This window comes from Haemaphysalis longicornis, unplaced genomic scaffold (assembly GCF_048455015.1).
Source record: "Haemaphysalis longicornis isolate Haplotype H1 unplaced genomic scaffold, Haemaphysalis longicornis Haplotype H1 scaffold_1, whole genome shotgun sequence".
NCBI lineage: Eukaryota > Metazoa > Arthropoda > Arachnida > Ixodida > Ixodidae > Haemaphysalis > Haemaphysalis longicornis.
The window spans coordinates 19275753-19296465 of NW_027526203.1; the positions used below are offsets into that span (position 1 = coordinate 19275753).

General features: G+C 48.7%; 1 protein-coding gene across 1 annotated transcript; it reads right to left on the minus strand.

Moving 5' to 3' along the window:
- Window positions 1-924: 924 nt before the first annotated feature.
- Window positions 925-19877, minus strand: LOC144156876 (uncharacterized). Its single transcript, XM_077688400.1, has 2 exons — window positions 18723-19877; window positions 925-1128 (listed from the first exon to the last, which is right to left on the minus strand). The coding sequence occupies exons 1-2, from the start codon at window positions 19875-19877 to the stop codon at window positions 925-927; spliced, it is 1359 nt and encodes a 452-aa protein (XP_077544526.1).
- Window positions 19878-20713: the final 836 nt, after the last annotated feature.

Genomic DNA, 20713 nt, shown 5'->3' on the forward strand with positions numbered 1-20713 from the left:
AGCTGTCATTTAGTGCTCTTCCCTCTTGCGTTTCTAACAGTGCATCTGCCGTCGTACAACTTTAAGCATTGCCTGGCGTCGCCAAGCCAAAGCGGACGGCGCCAAATCTAGGTGTCCAGCTCGCTGAAACATTTCGAACGCAGCAGGTCGTCTGTAGAAAGTGTAGTGGGGGCGGTGTCGGGAAATTATCCATATTTCGGTGTTGCCGTCCCCCCTGAGCAGCGAGTCTAGCAGTGTTCCCAAATGGCTCTTGTGCCTGGTTCGGATTCGCTTTTGGATAGTTTGCGATTCCGCCGTACTTATTTTTGTGCTTGGGGTTCGATCACAATACGGCTTTACGGTTTCTTCATACGCAGCCGAAGCGATCAGCCGGCGTGATTCCGCTGCTAGGCCTTCAGGTAGATGGAACGGCTCAGACTACTGGATGGGTGCGACCTCGCGTGCTGCTGCAACGTTTGGTGCTAGCCGGCCTTCACAAATGTCCGGTAACGCTTCACCCTTCATGAAGTTGGGAAAAAAGGTGTACTTAGGCTCACACGATAGTTGCTCTATGAATTTGTTCACGCCGTTTACTTCACGCGTTCTGTCATGTACTTGTAAGGGAGCAGCGGAGTTGTCCTTGTATGCTGCTGGCGTGGCCTCGCGTTCTTCACAGTTGCTCTTCGCTTGAACGCTCGACGCTACCTCGGTGCTGGCTCTCACGTTGTCAATATTTGGAACGTGGCTGTGGGCCGTCGTCTGGACACGGCACCGATAACCCTTGCACCAACTTCGCTCACCGTTGAAAGTTGAAACCTGCAGCGTCGGCAGGACAACTGGTGAAGTCGACGTGTGCGAGCCGACGTGGGAGGGGTCGTGTGGGCGGTGTGAAGTTCCCTTTCCGGTAAACTTAATGCCGACTGCCCGCAGATCGTTCAAAGTCGATCACAGCTGACTGAGGGCACCGCATATCCTCTCCTGGTAGGGCAAAATCTCGTAACAATCGTGTTCGAACTCGTCGCCTTCCAGCAGCTCACCTACCATATCGTTCAGCTTGTTGAGTTCGGCGTCCTTCTGTTCGAGCTCGTTGATAGCCAACTCCAAGTCCAACGCAAATGGTGAGGGAGCTTGCCGGAGCGCTCTCGCTGCCTTAAAGGAGCCATGAAGAGAAAACACAGGTTTGGTTCATTCAAAAGATTGTCTCGTTAGAATCATACTGACACCACTTTTAACGTAAACTTCGCTCAAATAAGCTACATAATTAGGAAAAACGGGAATGGTCATGCGACCCACCAGCTCATTTCCTGCAACAGAACCTATGATGTCACATGAGCTAAGCTCTGCGATTGGCGGAGGCTGGCAGAAGCAGACGCAAATTAGGTAGTGCTTACAAACTAGACGAACGAGCGATTTGCGCTTAAATTTAGGGCACATTCTTTACAAAGCAATAAGAATGATGGGACAAACAGTGGAAGTTACGAAAGCACATGTAAACATAGAAGTACTGATGCGTTCTGCTGTTCGTACCGCGCACAGCATGCTTGGTTTAGCTGCACAGCACTACGGGGCTTGGGGTTGTCTCAGACGACACTGGCCGATTGACGCAAGCAACGGTCTCTTACGTGACTCCATTTGTCGAGCGGGCACTGTTTCAGGGAACGAATATTTTCTCCCAGAACAAAAACAAGACAGGTTTAAATGCGGGCAAAAACAAACCAAACGCTTGCCACGGTATGGTGGCGCCATCTAGGTTACGGAACGTAAAAAACGCGGGAACAAACCAACACCGCTGTACAGGGTGGAGACAAGCTTTGAACGGTCCCGTGCCGCCGCAATTGGGCCAACGGGCTCAACGCGTTATTATTTTCGTTTCCCACGAGACCCAGCAACGCGAAACAGACAATATGATTCAAACATATTCAGTAAACCGCGTTGCGGCGATAATTTTAGCGCGGTTTTGACACAATGACTTGCTTCGGCGGCGAGCGAGCAACCGAAAATGGCGGCGCCAGCGTATACGTGTCTCTACCCTGTACGGCGGATGCGTGAATGTAGGTACTCTAGGCTGCAGAGCGGTCGGTTCCTGTGATGTCACTTGGGACCACGACAACGCACGATTGAGCGGGAAAATCAAAATTTTAACCTTAATTGTTTAATTTCGCAGTGAATAAAGCACCATTTGTATCCGGACAAGCGCTGGGGGCACTATAAAACACGAAATCTTTCGAATAAAACCAACTTGCATTTTCTCTTCATAGCTCCTTTAAGCAGCCTCGTAACTGCCGCGCGAATAACCTTTCTCAACGAACGCAGGGCGTCCAGGTCTTCAGCAGCTTGGTACTCGGGGGTAGTACAGTTGCTCCCAAGCATGGTACCCTGCACGTGATGGGGCGTATCTGCGTCCCGTTGAAGGCTCCAGTCAGTCCTAGGTGGGTGGTCAGGGCCAGCCATGCCAACCTCCAGCTGAGGGCAGGGCTTGTCAGCGGAACAACAGTCGAGATCGCGGGGTTCCAGGAACCTCAAGCCGGAGGGGACGTAGGTGGACTCCTTGGTCGTAGTGTGCGGTCATCCTCCCGGGCTTCGGCACCAGAAATATTAACGGAAGAACGAGAGAAACGATACCGGGGCCATGGCAGCCCTTAGCGGGGACGATGACTTTACTAACAGGGGAAATCTATATGACGATGCTGATGACTGCGCATAGCCAGCGAGAGATTTAACATTCATTCCTAAGTGTTCAGAGTAGAGGGCAGCTTCATTGCTTTTGAAGGTGAATGGCTATGGGTGTTGGGGTCTGTTTTGGGTGCTGACACTTGCAGAGAAAATTCCAAAGGCATCTATGGCCCGGTGAATGGGGAAGCAAAAAATGAAATTTGCTGTAACTCAACGCTTTTAAACAAACTTTGTTGTAGAGCACAAGCTCCATTTTTGCACCGAGAGGGGGCAGTGAATATGCACACAGTTGCACTGCTCGAGAAAACACTCTGCAGAAACGAACTGAAGTAAAACCCAGTATTTAGCTCCGGATTGCGCAACTTTTCAAATTACTTTTTGATATTATCGCGGTTCTGCCTCCGCCGCAAGTTCTGTTTGGCAAACAACTGATAACGCCAAGCGGCCAAGTTAAAGATCACCCTAAAAATAGCTAAGGATGTCCTCTAAGAGGACATTTCTGTATTGGGTGAAACCACGTCCTTCTTGTGTCAGATTGGCTGAGTGAGGGCTTTTTTGGGTTGGTACCTAGCAAAATGGAGCTTTAGCCATGAAACAGGCCAAAGTAAAGCGGCTTAGGTAATTATAATTAGAATAGGTTTGTTCTCACAAGCACTAGACTTTACCAACTGCAGGGGATCGGTAAAAGTATAGATCCTTGAAGTTTGTCACATACACTCAGTCCAAAATTATATGAAATGGATCTGATAAAGTGTCACAGAAGGGTCAAAGTGCCTGCAAATTTTGACACAGAAATAATTATGTATTATGTCTTAGGTAATGACTGTGCACTAGGCTCAACTTCATGTGCTTTAAGCCTTTCTCAATTGGGGCGTGAAGCCATAGTTTTGGGTTATGTACTCGTAAGGTTGAGCTGTTGCGGCTTTTTTTTTCCTTTTTTCCCTCTGTCGCACTGCTTACGGTGATACTAACGAATTGGGCATGTAAGTTGCATATTAGCGCACAGTGGGTAATTTGGGGTTAAAAGGCTGCCACTTTTGTTGGCAAAATATTGAATATATGAACATGCATCAAACAATACGTTGGAGGGCCAGCTTGAATATGTATCAGTTCAAGAAAAATCGCGTTGCAGCAGAAAAGGGAATTCATTATGTTCTCTTTCCAAAAATATACCTATATGAGTGCTGCTACATTATGTGCTCCATCTTGCCAGAGTTGCTGCAATGCGTAAAGATGCTGATGTGTGCTGAATTGTGCAATAAAGTTTGGATGTATAGCTGTCCCTGGCATTATTTGTGGATAAACATTTACTGTGAACAGTATTGTGAGGCCAGCACTCCTGCCACTGCAGTCGTACAGATGTGCCCCATTTACAGGCTGAAAGTAAATACAGTCTTGACATCTCAATTTCTCAATTAAAGCCCCAATTGAATATTTGACTAATCCACAAATTGAAGTGCTACTGTAGGATGTATTCTAAAAAATTTGGCTTTTTCAGGTGCAGAGCGGTGCAGGACTCTAAGCCCAAAAAAGTTGCAGATCTAGGAAGCTGTTGCCGCAAGAGCACTGCGAGTCACGGCCCAGAGCCCTAGACGGAGCGATACGTGTTTCTTTATTGGCTGTCCTCGAACGACTCCCGATGATGATCCTGGCGCGTGCTCACGCCCGCTTCGTCCTTCTTTTCTACATCCTCCCGCGGGCCCAAGATGATTAGGCGGCTGATTCTAACAGGTAAAGTTTTTGCACTGGACGGTTTATCACGTGACCCGTTGCTGTAGACACCGAGCACGCTTTAGCGACGCCGTCGACGCCGTGGTGTAGCATTGTCACTCGTCCCAGTTTCCACTGCATTGGCGGAGCGTTGTCGTCATGCGCTATTACGACGTCGCCCACCTTCAGCTGCGGTGAAGTAGCCTGGGGACAGCTGTGAGCGGAACGCAGTAACAGCAAGTATGCGTTCCTCCATCTGCGCCACAACTCAGCCGTCAGCCTTTGATGGTAGTGTGCTCGTCGCCGTAGGTCAGCTGGGGTTGACGACGTCTCGGTCACCGCTAACTCTTGGGGCATGCAGAGCGCACGCCTACCTGTCAGGAAGTGGGAAGGCGTAAGTAGCACTCCTTCATCGGGGAGGTCTTCGACGTAGGTTAGAGGTCGGCTGTTAATAAGAGCTTCCACTTCGCAAAGGGTGGTAGACAGAGCTTCGGCAGTAAGGCTACTGCGCCCAAGGTAACACATGAGAACGTCCTTGGTGGAGCGAATGAGATGCTCCCACCAGCCACCCCACCAAGGGGTTCGCTCAACGATGAATTTCCAGTGCACATTGAGCCCAGTCGCATATTCTTGAAGGGCTGACGCAGCGGCCTTAAATGCTCGAGCGCAACTATGAAACGACTGAGCGTTGTCAGAGTAAACAGTGTTCGGTATGCCGCGTCTTGACACGAACCGACGGAAAGCCAGTAGCGTGGTAGCCACTGTCATATCCGACGTCAGCTCCAAATGTATGGCGCGAGTGACAGCACATGAAAATACAGTGTAGACCGCTTATAACGTATGTCGCGGGAGCAGCGAAAATCCGCACTATGAGCGCAGTACCGCACTATAACCAAAACGTGCGCGAATTCAACCAAATCGCCACGTACCTCTCAAGTCATCCTAAATTTTTATCACCCAAACGCACAGCGCCTAAAAACGAAGGAAGGGTCTTTATTTCGTATTATTTTTAACATCAGCCGCTGCTGCCGGGTCTCACACATTGCAAAAGCGCGGTCTTACAAACGGCGAGTGCGGCTTTAACTTCCGTTGTGTTTGCGTTTTGAAAGACCATGGCTGCGTTTTTTGCGTCTATGAAGGTGCCGCAGGACATGATAAGAAAGGCCAGCGGGATTTTTTTTACCCCACCTTGCGTTCACGATGCGGAAGGCGGCTGCTTATCAGCGCAACGTCCCAGACAACACAAACACATTCTCAGCACATCCCGAGGACGTTCTATTGAGGACATTATGATGTCCTCAGTATGTCCTCTTCTGATACTCAATTGGTACTGAAAAGGTCCTATTGTCCGGCCTCAGCACATCCTCAGAACATCCTCAAGATGCCGCCAAGGATAATTACAGTACATTCGCAGGACTACTGTACGACGTCAGGACATTCTGAGGACTACTTTCTAGCCATGCTTTTTTTGCTAGGTGTTATGCACAGGGTCTTCGAGAAAGGAGGGGCATGGGCTTGATGGGCCATCCCCGAGGTATTTGAGCAATTGAGTCTTTGCCAAGGTATGTCACTGTGTACCCCTGCAATTTCAACTGGGTACAGCCTTTATGTGCAGCATTAATCTAAAACTAGTACTGACCACGCCTCCTCGTTATGACACAAGTATGCAAAATATGCTGGAGATGGTGATTTATTGCACAAGTAAATGAATCGTAGTGCAATGTGAGGCGACACATGCTGTGAATCATCACCGGGGTCCACTGGAGAGCCTAGTAGTCACTGGTGTCCAACTGCCCCAACAACCCTAGAAAAATGGTACAAGCATGAGGGTGAATAAACAGTGCTCCCAAAGTAGAGTACGATGGTATTTACTCTCACAAATTTCTTACTTTTGAAGTCTTTCCGCTTCAGCACAACAACCCATTCGCGGCGGGACTCGGGGGGTGCAGGAAATTTGTGCAGCAAATAGACTCCCCACACGCCGACACTTTTTTTGCTGTGGTGCACTTCACACGTTTCTTGTATGAGCACTTTGCGCTTACGTGGATTGTTGGTGCAGCCAACAATGGCATAATGATGCTCAGACGAATAGCTTCTGTACATTGCCAAGTAGCGGCAATGACTGCAACATGCCCTGAATGAAGAAAAAATAAATATCAATTGGTGATAAAAGGTCGGGTGTACGACCTGCTGGCGCGGCGAAATGTAGCCTCACAGGCAACCCCCAAAGCTCGCGCAGGCAAAGCGCGCGTAGGGGGGCACGCCACCTTAGTGGGTTGAGAACGTAATTAATGGGCAAAGCTGATAGCTGTCCAACGCTTCAAACGTCCCCTTTTAGGCACTGTTAAACTTCACGCTGTTAACATACCGAATAAGTGACACTTACCGATTTTCGATGCTGCTGGGACGTCTAATAGCCACGCACGGTACGGCCCAACAGTGTGTGTGACTGCGGCGTCCTCTGTTGGCCCCGCAGTCCCCAAGAAATGCTCGCCAGGTGGTGCATCGGTCGCCAGAAAATGGCCAACCCGGAAAAATTCTTGTCTATAAAAAATGAGTGTATTGCAACTTCGCCGCATTATTACAGGCTTTGACAACCTGACTAAAATGCTAAAAAATTTGCTCACCCAGCTGCACGGCTATATTTTCAAAGTTCTTAAGGGGAAGTATTGCCGGTCATGGTGCAGTGTCTTCCAAGGTGTGCTGAATGAGTAGTAGCCATTATTTAATTACCTTTACCCAATTAGCTTACAATGCAGACCATGCTCCAAATGTTTCTCTAAAATTTCAAGCTATTTTCTTCCCAAGGTGTTGACAGTGCACTTTCCCTCACACCATCCTCCATTCCAATTAGATCTATCAACATACTAACAATTCACAGGTGGGCTAAATTTAAATTTAAGTGGATCGCTATTCCTGAACATGTTAAGCAAAAAGTCGATAGCGACCGTGAAGTGTATTACAATAACATTTTAGAAGCTTCAGGTAGCATGAAAACACATTGAGAACCCGTAGCATGAAAACCCATCACTGAGCAGGCAGCAGCTGTTCCTTGCAACAACTCCAAGAACCACATTTCCGGGACACATCACTTTCTTAAACTGTGGGTCCTGACAGGGAGCAACAAGTGGTCCAGAATCATATGCAATGGACAAACAAGGGCACCTTGTAGGCTTTTGAGGTTTTCAGATTTATATCCTTTTCTGCCAACCTACAGCACAGTTGCACTAGGGGATACTGGGGCTTACGCACCACCCTCTTTAGTGTCGACATGGTTCTCAAATGGAAACGCACTCCATGCGTCCAAGGGGCCCAAATGCTCAACATCAGATGCCAAATTGCACAATCCATGCACACTGTGCGTGACATTGTGCTCACCATAGGCAGCAGCAAAGCCCTTAACAAAATACCTCAAAAGTCCATTTGCATACAGCACCTCGCATGCCGGCGTACAAGATGTTGTAAGGATTAAGATAGCCACATGGAAAGTAAGAAAGTTCTGGTACAAGTTTTCAGGTAATACTGTGGAAAGTACTACAGGCCCTCCGTGCAGCAAAAAAAGCGTAGTTTAGCAGCTTTCGAGTGATCCAGTTCTGGAAGACTTCGTGGCCTCCTATTGAAGTCACACGGAACAAATTCGGCTAATTCAAAGTTTCCTTCTGAAACCTCATTGGTTACAAGTGTCCACAGGTTCTGTCGTGGCTCCCGAAACCACAGAGCAAGTAGTTTGCGCATAACACCAAGACAAACATGTTGCATGTAATCAAGGGGAACGCTCTCAATAAGGTCTATAGGTATACCCGCGTGCTGTTCTTCCTGTGCCTTGTCACGAAAGCTCTGATCTGTGCGTAACTCCTGTCTGATATCTTGGTAACACACCCTGTTCTCATGTTTGCCTTTCACAATGCACTTTGAGCAGCAGAAGAAGTCTGGATGGCGTTTTGTGCACAAAACAAACGCTTTAGCGGGAGCATCACATACTAATGCATGCAGCATCATAAAAAGGGGTTTGTGATCTAACAGTTATGCCATCAGCAAACAACACTTTCATTCATCAACAAAATCTGACAGCGAATCATTCGCGTCACTGGGCTTGCTACGGCCGAAGAAGCACTCACAACAAATAGCTCCTTCTTAACATTGTTCACATGGCCAAGAGTGACCCAAAAGGTAGTTCTCGTGCTTTTACATATTTCCAGGCCGTCTATATTGAAGGAAAGGCTGAGTTCATCAGGGACCTCTGGACAATCCTGAAGTATTTTGCACAGTCCTGCTTTTACACTGAAGTGCTGGTACAGTTGAAAGCTTTATTACAGTAAACACGGGAGCGAGTGCCGCTCAATACATGCAGAGCGCTCTGGTGAGAGGATGGCGTGCTCTCGCAGTTTGCGCGGTTGGCGGATGCACTCCCTGAAACGCCTTATCGCATGCCTGCCTGCTGCATCAGTTAGTCACAGAGGATAACAATTTTTTATCACCCAATTAGGAAGCGAAAGGAAAACGTTTTAATCCGTTCGCGCCGTTTCGCGCTTGATAAAAAGCCCTTCATCGGCACATGTATTCTCTGGAATCATGTCCAGGTATCTAACGTAGCTACTACAGCAGCGCAATCAACCATTCCCAGGGGGTGGATCCGCCAAATGTACGAGCTGCGACAGTTCACCATCCCATCACTAGACCTCTCTGCATGTACTGAGCGACACACACTCCCGTGTTTACGGTACAGGGTGTTGCGACGATAATTGGAACAATTTAAAAAATTTTCCTGAGCGAACCACCGCTCTGTTTGCACTGAAACATGCCACGAAGGTCGCATTTTGTGGTCTATTTTATTTTATACCGGGAACAACGACGGTACTTACCTTTGTATTCTGAAAATAAATAAATAAAAACAATTAAAGCCTACGGCAAACTGGCGGCTGATTTGGACGTGCGAGCCAGCGCAAGTTGATGTTGGAACGACGGAACCACCGGGGGTATGCAGAACAAAACGCACGTTTGGGATTCACGGTAGGAAGGAGCCAAATGGAGCAGCAGACGATCAGAAAATGCACCTAGAAATGAGCTAACAGACGATGAGAAAACCCTGTTTTCTGGCTCGCACGTCCAAATCAGCGCCATTTTTCCACAGGTGAAAATAATTTTTATTTATTTTCAGGATAAACAGGTAAGTACCGTCGTTGTTCACGGTGTCAAACAAAATAGACCACAAAATGCGACCATCGTGTGAAGTTCGAGAGCGAACCGAGTGGCGGTTCGCTCAAGAAAATTTTTTAAAGTGTTCCAATTATCGTTGCAACACCCGATATAAAGCTTTCGAGTGTACTTTCCCCCTGAACGTTGCGAAGTACCACTGGACTTTGGTGTGTGCAGCAGGGCTCTTCCAGACGATGGCAGTGAAGAAAAACACGTGTGGCTGCGCAACACACCAAGCAGTGATGTAACTGCAGCAAGGGTCGATTTAGAGTTTACCGCCCTCTCCTGCAGTTTGTGCCGAAACGCCAACGTGGTGTCTCCATCGTATTCGTTAACACGACTGTGGTATGACAACTCTTGATGTCCACTGGACGGGGGCCGCGCAACGCGACTCTCGATGTGGCGGCGGTTTATTACAGACACAGCAGTATGTCACGAACTTTGCTGCTGGTGGTTGCTCGGACTGGGATAACGCCTACAACTCGAGCGTGTGCTAGCATCTAATTAGGTTGCTTCTAAACAAAGCCCACGTTGTTGCGATTTCGACGGCTTGGGCACAAAGTCGATTTCCGCGCTGCCAACTAACGCGGAAAATGCATCGACGTGGCGCTTCCGTTCCCGCCTGAGCTGCCGCTCGCTGCTTTCTGACATTTGGAATCCAGTAAAATTATACAAAGCTCACGTTTGATATTTGCACCCACGACAGGTACTTACCTCCGTGCGTGGCAGCCATCTTTCTCGAGGCTGACTGGCTCGTCTTGAAACTTTCAACTTGGCTTGACTAGAATAAGTACTTGCACATGGTGGCCAGCAACAAAATAGAAGTGCTGAAAAATTGTTTCACACAGAACGCGTGCACGTACTGAACATTTTCTCTTTTGTATCATTTTTAATTTTAAAATTTGCTGAAGATGTTTGTATTCTTCTGAATGTTGAAAAGGTACCCAGCCAGTAAATTAGAAGCGCTATTTTTTTACCTGTATTACAAACAAACAATGTATACGAGAACGCTAATCACTATCTGTGTGAAATACCTGCGCGTGAAAACTATATTAGCGAACGTTCCCATTGTCTTCTAGTGACCAAAATTAGCACATCCTGAGAAAGTCCATAAATAAACGTTTATAGGACACCAACCGCACTGACGTACTGAGGATGTCCTGAGGATATAGCAAAATCAGTGAGGATGTTTGGACCTTTTGAGGACGTCCTGAGGACATTGTGTGTTGTCTGGGGTACTAGTGGTGGAAATCTTCGCGCGGCTCGCTCGCTTGGGGAGAGCGCTGGCTTATCTGCACAACGTTCTAAAGCGTGAACCGCATGGAGCGATTTCTCGCGAAAACGTGCAGCGCATGCCGCAGGCGCGGCGACGCCGGCGCGGATACAACTGACGTAATGTGTGCGGCGCGGTAAGAGGCGGCAACATGGCATCGGCACTGGCCGTGAAGCGGTGCAGGCAGCTTCAGCGACCACATCCAACCGCTCGCTGAAATGCCGCGCGAGGCGCAAACATGCATGAAAAGAGCTGATAATGTGACCGCAAAGTGGAATATAAACTGCCATCCATGCTGCTTGTGAAAGCGCCCATCAAAAAATACCGCGGCGGTAAGCCTAAACTAAAGTCCCTTCATCTGATCGAGGGACTTTAGCCTAAACACCTCTGGCGCGGCTAGCCGGCTCGGAGCGCTTCGAATCTCCCGCCATTAGGTGCGCGTCTTTCCATTGGTGCAAGTCGTCAGGCTCCTCCCACTGCCACGCGAAGAAGCCACCGCGAGAATCGTAGACGCGAGCATGAAAAAAACGCACGCGCAACGCCGACGTGCACAATTCGTGTGCGAAAACGGGCCATGCGGTTCACGATTAATAGAAACAACTTGCCACGCGCGGACGGGGAGCCGGTTGCTATCTTCCGAGGTGCATCAAGCAAGGGCAGCTGTGGTTATCACGTACGCGTGAACTAAAGGTTGCCTATTTTTTGCTTCTGTGTCGAAGTTAGAGGAGAGCAAGGGGTGCGCGCTGCGTCAGATGGCCGATTTCATCATTTCTTTTTTTCTTTTGCTACCCTAAAACGATGCCCCAGCTGCGCCGGTCGATGAGCAGACCCGCCGAAAAACCGCACTATAAACGGTATTGTGCTTCGGCCAACCGCATCTTAAGCGGTATGCTTATGCATTGAGTTCTATGGGAGGCAAACCGGTGGTCACGAAAACCCGCGTTATATCCGGTCCCGCACTATAAGCGGTTACGTTATAAATGGTCTACATTGTAATAAAATGTAAGCTTTTGCCGGAGGAGCTTTTCCACGCACGTAGAGTGGTCCACAGAAGTCCAGGCGGACCACAGAGAACGAGTGTGCTGCCGTGATTCTGTCGCTTGGCAATGGAGCAAACGTTGCAGTTTTGGCAGTCAGCCTCCGGCGTCTGCACGTCAGACATCGGGCCAGCACCCTTTTGACGGTTTGGCGTCCCTTCACAATCCAGAACCGTTCTCTTGTCTCCGTGAGCGTCGCTTCGACTCCACCGTGAAGAGTGTGGTGATGGGCCGCCAAAACAATGAGGTACGTAAACTTGTGCCGCGCAGGTAGCAAAATCGGGTGCTTAACGTCGATGCTGCAAATCAAGTTGTGTAATCGGCCTCATACGCGGAGCAGACCTTCGTCATCCAAGAAGAGTGAAAGTCGAAGCACCGCTGATGTCGAAGGAACGGTCTGACCGACTGACAGTGCGCGTACTTCAGTGCTGAATAACTCCAGCTGTACGTGCCGCCAGGGTGTCGAACCGGAACCGGAACTGAACCGAAAACCGGAACCGAACCCGAATTTTTGCCCGGAACCGGAACTGAACCGGAACCGTATTTTTTCCGCCATTTTGGAACTGAACCCGAACCGGAACGAATTGAAGGAACCGTTCCGAACCGGTTCCGGGGCCTCAAAACTGTGATTTCTAGTTTTCCATCCCGGTACCCTACCTTGCATACGAAGATATTTTTACCATTCGATGGACGGCACCACGCAATATTTTGCATAGTCTGCAGTTCCCAAGGCCCATAAGGTTCTCATTTTATTATTACCCTAAATTTAATGTAAAGTCCGTATACACTACTAGTTTGCTTTAGGTATTGCCCATCTCCCCAAATTATCTTCTTGCATTCACAATAACATAAGTTAGAACGCATATTCTGTGGCAACATATAATGGGGGGTTTTTTATGGTTTCTATCTGCAGTGTGTTTAAAATCGTGTGAAGTTTTCATGTTGTTAATTCGAATGCATCCGTGACCGCTTGCGAAGGCCCTCAGGGACACCATCAACAATAAATCCGCATCTTCCACTTATTTTAGTTTGAGTGGGCACGTATATAAAAACAGCACGAGACACAAACACTCACAGTTCTCTACGTCACCATCACTTTTTCTTGTACAGTGCCGTTGTGTCCTTTGGTTACTGCCCCAGGAGAACATGACAATTAAAAAAAAAAATTGGGGCCTTCTCAATTTCACTTTTAAAGTAAATGCGATAGCATTTCGACGCATGGATTGAAGTCGATTAATGCGGATTAGCGGGTAGACTAGGGTGGTTTAGTGAGATGAGTGAATGAACTAATGTGAATCAGTGGGACTGCGGTGTTGATTAATATGGATTAGAGGAATTAGCGGGTCAGTTAAGGCGGATCAGAGGGTTGGACCAAACATGATAGATTTGGGGTCCTTGGCATTTGCAAATTTTGCAGCGTTCTCTTTCTCGACCAATCAGGAAATTTAGTTACGCACAAAATAGCCGGAAAGTTGTGTCGACCACCTGAATGCTATAAAAGGCCTTTTTTATGCATGTATTACGCTCTTATGTTATTTCTCGCGTAAGATTTATATCTCGCAGTGAAGTTAAATAATAATTGCCTAATGCATGTCTTATATTAACCAAAAGGTTCTCAAAATGTGTATATATATGAGGTAAGACTAGGAAGCAACTAAACTGAAAAAAAAGGAACAATCAACAGGTTTGAAGCGAAAGACACCTGATAGCATTCTCCGATTCCTTCTCTTTCTTCAAAAGTGTCGCGAACTGGGCCAGTTGGTACAGATTCATAGTGGTGAAAGAGCGTGCAAAAAACCAGGACAGAAAGAAGAGGACAACAACACGAGCGCTGTGTTGTTGTCCTCTTCTTTCTGTCCTGGTTTTTTGCGCGCTATTTCACCACTATGAATTCTATTTCTTCGTGCTACCGTTCTGCAGCCTTCCACAGGTGTAGCATCTCAACCCCCGAACACAGCCCCTTCCAAGCTGAGGAAGAGGCGATAGCACGTGCGCTTAGCCAAAGGGCCGCCAAAAGTCTCATAACAGACTCTTATCAGGCGTGGTGCAACTTTGCCAACAGTCTATTGCATGTTACAACACTTCGAATGAACAAGCAGAGACCACCAACGAGACCAGCCAGGATTGTATGGGCACCAGCTCATACTGGCATCGCCGGCAGACAAGATCACCAACCTCGTGGCTGGACATTTGACCCGCTTAGCCAGCGCTGATGAAGCCGAGCCCGAGCGCATGCATCCTGTATACATACCAGGAAATTAATTAGCACTATAGGCTCTCCCGTAAAACGTATTCCTTCCAGCACAAATCACTAGCGAATAACCAGGAAACATTATTCTGTGCACTGCGGATTAACACCTTCCTACACATCACCAGTCTTCACCTCTTTGACGGGACACAATTCTCTCCATTTCGTCGCTTCTGTGGGGAGCCTGGGAACCTCATACCCACAGTAGGTGGCTGCGACAAGTCCACCCTAGATCCACCCAACCTACACGTTTCCATAGAGATTTGGGAGAAAGCATTGGCCAGCTGCGGCCTGGAAGGTCAGTTTCTCTTGATGGAAACGACTGTCGACTCTACCCCTTTAATAAGGACGCCTCTCTGAAACTTCTCCTCGATTTATTTAAAGTTCATTTTCCCTCTCTCTACGAGGGATAATTACTGCTGCTTGTGACTTCGCTCAGCTATTATCTTTCGTAGAGAACAACCGCTCTCACCTGTCGCTGAAGTGCCATTTAACAAGTTCCTATCTCCGGTGGTTCCCTATCCAATGCCGTCCTGTACACGGCGTCCAATGAGTCATTAAAGCCGTTCTTTCTTTCTAACTGGTACGTTAGCATATGAAAGATGAGCAGAAGGAAATCGCTTTAAACGCCACCAGCCACGCTTGACAGTCGGAGGTTGACGCCGACGCGGGACTGTTTTTGACTTCTAGCAGTGCTAATGATTTCGTGTAAAAGCTAAAGCGCCGTTAAAACAAGGGTACATGAAAAGCGTAGCAGACAATCAATTTATTTAAATGCAAAATTATTTGCCTCATTGTGCGAAAACATGGGTGCATGCGCGCGTGCGTGCCTAGAAATTTGGTGGAACCAAAAAAGATGTTGGGCGCTCAGGCTCTCCTGCCCGCCAAGAAGACTACCCGCTCGCCAGTAAACTACCTGCCTGCCTGGTTGCCTGCCAGGCAGGCGATTCCTGTGAGGATGCGTGATTTCGGGTACGAGGGGCGGCCCTCCAAGAGACGCGCGGGCGGAGGGGGGAGGCAGCGGAGACGCAAAATGCTGTCCATGGCGACACTCCAGGGTACTAAAAAAATTCTGTAGAAATTCAAACAATTATCTACTAATGCGTAGCATTCCTATGCCGCTTGTCCTCAGTGTGAGTTTCTACAGCCAATTTTTTTTTTGTTTTTTATAAATCCTGTCCGACCAATTATCTCAATTGACGCTGCTATAATTACAAATGAAATATTCGCGAAATCTCCATTATTGTGGAAATGCAGGCAGTATATATATATATACGGTTTCCCATTTTCCTTAATTGCTTAATATTTTTCTTATTTTATAGTTTTTTAAAATTTCGTTCGACCAATTATTTCCATTGACGCTATTATAACGATTACATTTGTAACTCGCGAAATCTGCCTTATTGTAGAAATGCAGGGTGTTACATGGTTCGCCAGTTTCCGCAATTATTTTACATTATTTTTATTTTTTACATGTATAAATTTTGTTCGACTAATTATCTCCATTTACCCTACATAACGATTACAGGTGGAAATTTTCCAAAATCCTCATTATTGTGGAAATGCAGGGTGTCACACGGTTTGCCAGTTTCAGTGGTTACTTTTTTTATTTTTAGTTTTTCAGAAATTTTGTGCGACCAGTTATCTCCATTTACGCTATTATAGCGATTGCAGGTGGAACTCCCGTGAGATTGGTATTTTTGTGGAAATGAAGGGGGTTGCACGGTCCTTGCTGTGGGCAAAGAATGGTACGCATTAAAACTATTGTGGATGGACGGGTCGTCTGCTTAGTAGGCAGTCTGCTGGGAGGCTGCCCATTACCAGAAGATTCTGGTGAAGATGCACCGAGGGGGAGGCGTCGGAGGCACCCGTGTTCTGCCCACTGGTCAGTAGGCTACTTGTTTGCCTTCCAGAAGGCTGTGGCGAGAACGCATTATTTGGAGACGATGTGCGGCCCGTCACTTGTCGGCGAAGGGAGTGGATCACATAGCTGCACAGCGGCTACGTAGAGCCATGCGTTAGAACGCAGCCCTTAAGCACCCGCTCCTGTGGTTTCGCGTAGTCCCGCAGCGTTAAACTCATTGTAACCGAGAGAACGAAGACGCCACCGAAGATAGAGCTAGCAGGAAAACGGAGGTTGCAAGTATGGCGAAAGTGTAAGGGGGAGGGCGTAATTCCGTGACCGTGCGAGACGTGCTTCACAGTGGCGACCCCTTACGAGATAACGACAGCGTATGCCGCGCGCCGTCGTGCATTAACTCATGAAGCGATCACTTCCTGAGGCACAGCATCTATGCGCCGTCGCCGAGAAGACTACAGTTCGCGCTGCACTCAAATTTCGCATTAGCGGGTGTCGTAATCGTCCGTCATTTTCTTCCTCAAGAAAACAACTGCGGGGAACTGCAGTGTTATGATCCAAGAATAAATTAAATTAAATTATAAAAATGAAAGAAACTAAATCCATAAAAATAAACTTGCGGCCATAAAAAGCAGGGCTTTCAAATTCATACAAATACGGAGTCTTATGTGTCCGAGCGAATTTTTCATTTCGCTTCAGGTAATGTTGTAATCGTGGACCTACCTTAGAAAACATTTTGCAGTACATTTTACAGTTAAAGGAACTCTTCAACACTTTAGATCAACGCTCTCACTCTTATCTTCGCATCTGGAAGCACTGCAAAAATTATAGCTATTGCCAGCATAGGGGAGCAGTGCGGGATTAGCTCGTCCCAGCAGATACGCCTTCCGTTTCTGCTTCGCTTTTGTGGTTTCATTTTAATGTCGCAACTTAAGAAAAGCCGGCAAATAGCCGCTACATCGCTGTAATGACGTCATTCCAGCGGTAGAAGAACGCCATGACTGGGGAAGAGAGAAAAATATTTCAAGCAAATTTGTAAGTTATCTGATGGGGACAGAACAACACTTTTTGTCTGAGGGACTTTCCGACTCCCTGATCTAAGTACTGGATGTGTTGGTTGACTACTTTCTGCAAGCATTCAAGATTTAGAACGAAATTGAAAAAAGGGTTGCAGGGTTGCTTATTTTTGGCCAAAACAAAACATTTTCACAAAAAAATTACGCCCACCTCCTCTCGCGGGAACCCTGGTGTGATGCGACGCTGAGGGGAGTTCAAGCGCAAGCGGAGAGCAACCGTCGACCGAAAGGCCGCCGGAGAGTGGCACACCGGTTATATGCGCAGCGCGCCCGAAGGAGAGGAGACCGCGGAGAGAGTGCCGCGGCTATGACTTTAATCCACTTTAATTCAATCCAATCCAAATTCAATCCAATCCAATCCAAGCTAGCCAAGCCAAGCCAAGCCAATCCAATCCACTCCAATGCCCCTCGCGAAAGAGTGTTCGCTATCGGAGAGGAAAGGGGGAGAGTGGCTGCGGACAACAACGGACGCACGCAGGAAGGACAGGGCCGCCGACAAGAGATGCTCTGAGCGTCGAATCTAAAAAACCTACATTATGGCTTCGTTTTTGACAAAGAAACCTGACAAGGAAACGAAAATCGAACACAAAAAAATTAACAGGAAAAAACACGTCTCCTCTTTTTTTCTCCGAACGCCTTCGAACCCGTTTGAACCGGTTCGAACCGGTTCGAACCGGAACGGAATGGTGCGCCGGAACTGAACCCGAACCGAACCCGAAAGCCTTGAACCCGAACCCGAACCGAACCCGAAAAAATTTCGGTTCGACACCCTGCGTGCCGCATCCAGTAGCGTTCAGCCTTCATTATATCAGTTGCTGTGAGGCGACCGCTTGCTGATGGCCCTCGCCGCTGGGCATTTTGCAGAAAACGTAGAATCCAGGCCGTGACCTGCAAAAGGCGCCTGAGGGTGTCGTAATTCTCTACGGTCAGTAGCTGTTCGTGCTTCGTGACATCGCAAGGGCAAACCAAAGTTTCGACACTGCGAGCTCCTTCGGGTCAACATCATCAATCTGCGTTTCAGGCAACTCCTGTTTGGACCTAGCAGCCACGAAGGTCCGTGCCACCATTCGGTTGAGAGCAGAAGAGCCGCCGCCGATATACCTCGTGTGAATAAATCTGCCGGTTTGTCTTTCCCGCTGCAATGGTTCCAGTGTGTAGGAGCAGTTAGTCGTCGTATTTTGGCCACGCGGTGTTCTATAAACTGGTCACGCCTTGTGGCGGCGCTAGTAATCCAGTACAGCGCGACAAGAGAGTCCGTCCACAAACTGACGGGGGAGTCTTCCAGAATTGCAGTTGTTTTGGCATAACGTACGAGTCGTGCTCCAATAACGCAGGCAAGAAGCTCTAGCCGAGGCAGGGAGATGGGCTTGAGAGGGGCGACTCGGCTCCTGCTAATTAACAATCTGGTGTCATATAGGCCACTGCCACCCAGATTTCGGACGTATAGAGAAACGCCGTAAGCTCGCGGGCTTGCATCGCAAAAAACGTGGATCTCGATTGAACCATCCACATCGAACGAGTGCGAGAACATGAACCCGGGAACCTGGACCTCATTCAACTCTATTAATTGGGCGCACCAACTGTTCCATCGCGCTTGTTCATCATCTGGAAGGCGTTCATCCCATGAGCGGCTCTTTTTCCAGAGGTCCTGAAACACAAGCTTGGCCGTTACGGTGAAGGGTGCAAAGTATCCCAAGGGATCAGAAATCCTCGCAAACGTCTCCAGCACGGTGCGCTTGGTTGACGGATTGGCTGCCGCAAATTCGGATGCGTCTTTCGTCGACAGGTAAATGCAGTCTCCAGCATGCTCCCATGGGACTCCCAGCACCTTCATCCTGATTGCGTCTCCCGCTCCATTTTCGATTGCGACATTGTCCCGCACAAACTGATGTCCGAGCTCCTCTGAGTCTGATGCCCATTTTCGTATCTTCATTCTGGCCTCGGAGAATATTTTGCGAGCTTCCTCGTACACTTGAATGGCCATTTCGACGCTAGGTACACCAATTATGAGGTCATCCACGTAGAATGCCCTTTCCAGCAGCGCTACTGTTTCCGGGTACTGCTCCCGACAGGCCTGGAGATGGTGGCGAGTCGTGGCAGCCAGAAGGAAAGGGCTTGATGACGCGCCAAACGGTACGGGGGTCATCCTCCAGGTGACAATGGGGGACGCCGGATAATCTCGCATAGGCAGTCTTTCCACCCAGAGGAACCTCAACGCGTTGCGATCTTCTGGTCGAATCAGCAACTGCAGGTACACCATTTTAATGTCTGCGATGATGACAACAGGGTGACAACGAAAAGTCATGAGCAGCTGAACGACTTCGACCCCAAGCTTCATGCCCTTGCAAAGGACGTCGTTTAGGCATGGCTGGCCGGCTGTATGCGAAGAAGCGTCGAACACTACTCGGAGCTTTGTTGTCAATGCGTCCTTTCGGATGACGGCATGGTGGGGCATGTAATACAAATTGTCGCCTGGACGCTGCTGTTCCGCAATTCGTTCCGCATGGTTTTCTTCAAAATAGGCTCGAATTTCCCTGTCATACTGTTCGAGCAACACAGGTTGTTCCCGGAATCGATTCAGTTGCGTCCGCAGACGGTGCTCCGCGAGCTGACGATTGTCGCTGCCAGGAGGTAAACCAGGAGCCTGGATCATAAGGGGTACTTGGTACCGGCCTTCGATACGGGTGATGTTTCGCTCGAATGTTTCCATCGAGCTATCCTGCAGCGACTTTTCGTGAGTCGGGTTATCAATGCCGATGGCCTCCAGTCGCCACATGGCGGACGCGTCAAAGTCCAAATGTCCGGGTGAGGTGCACGACAGGAACATGGCACTGGTAAAAGGGCATGCGGTAGAAGCGAGCCTTCCTTGAACGGTCCAGCCTATAACTGTTTCTACTGCTGTGAAGTCTTCGTTGATTCTGTCCACCCTGCCCGTGGCCACCTTCCAGTAGGCGTCTGAACCAACCAGTACGCTGATTTCATTTTTCTTCCATGTACTCGGATGGAAGGTATCGGCTATGTCGTACCGCTTTTCTATAAGGGTTTTTGCGGTCGTGGTATCGAGTTCCGGACTCGTAAGGGAGCAAATCTTCGGAACTTCTAAAGCTTCCAACACGACCGGCCTTCCACGAGCTTGTCCGCGTAGCGTCACCTGTACTCGCCGTCACCGTAGAACCTTGGGTGACTTCGCAGTACCGAACGTTACTAAGGACAGGTCTTCCGTGCCGACAGCCGTGCATTTCAGGGCCCTAGCCGCATCCTGGCGAATGATGGTGCGTTGGCTGCCAGTGTCTAACAGCAATCGAACAACAAGGCGTCGCCCTACACCCTCTGCCAAGGCTCGGGCCGTCTGGAGCAACACTGACGTTTCCCCGGAGTGTCCGCTCGAAGCCGTCATGACGGCAGGTGTGCTTTCTCCAGCTTGTACCTGGCGTGTTGATCTGGGCGTGCTGCTACCAGTCGGATTGAACAAGGCACACAGGACGGTTAGGTGGCGCCGATTGCAACTGCTGCAGGTCAGGTTACGGGAAGCTCTGCACTGACACGCCACGTGGTTGCGTCGGCCGCACCGAAAACAGTGAGCGTTGCGTAATCGCGTCCTCTTCTCGTTCGCCGACATGTCAACTAGGCAGTCCGCCACCTTGTGACCATGGCTGTCACACA

Coding starts and splice junctions, on each gene's coding strand:
- LOC144156876 (XM_077688400.1), bottom strand. CDS start 19,877: ATGTTCCTGTCGTGCACCTCACCCGGACATTTGGACTTTGACGCGTCC. Junction 1,129..18,722: donor GATACTTTGCACCCTTCACC/GTAACGGCCAAG, acceptor GGCTCCTTTAAG/GCAGCGAGAGCGCTCCGGCA.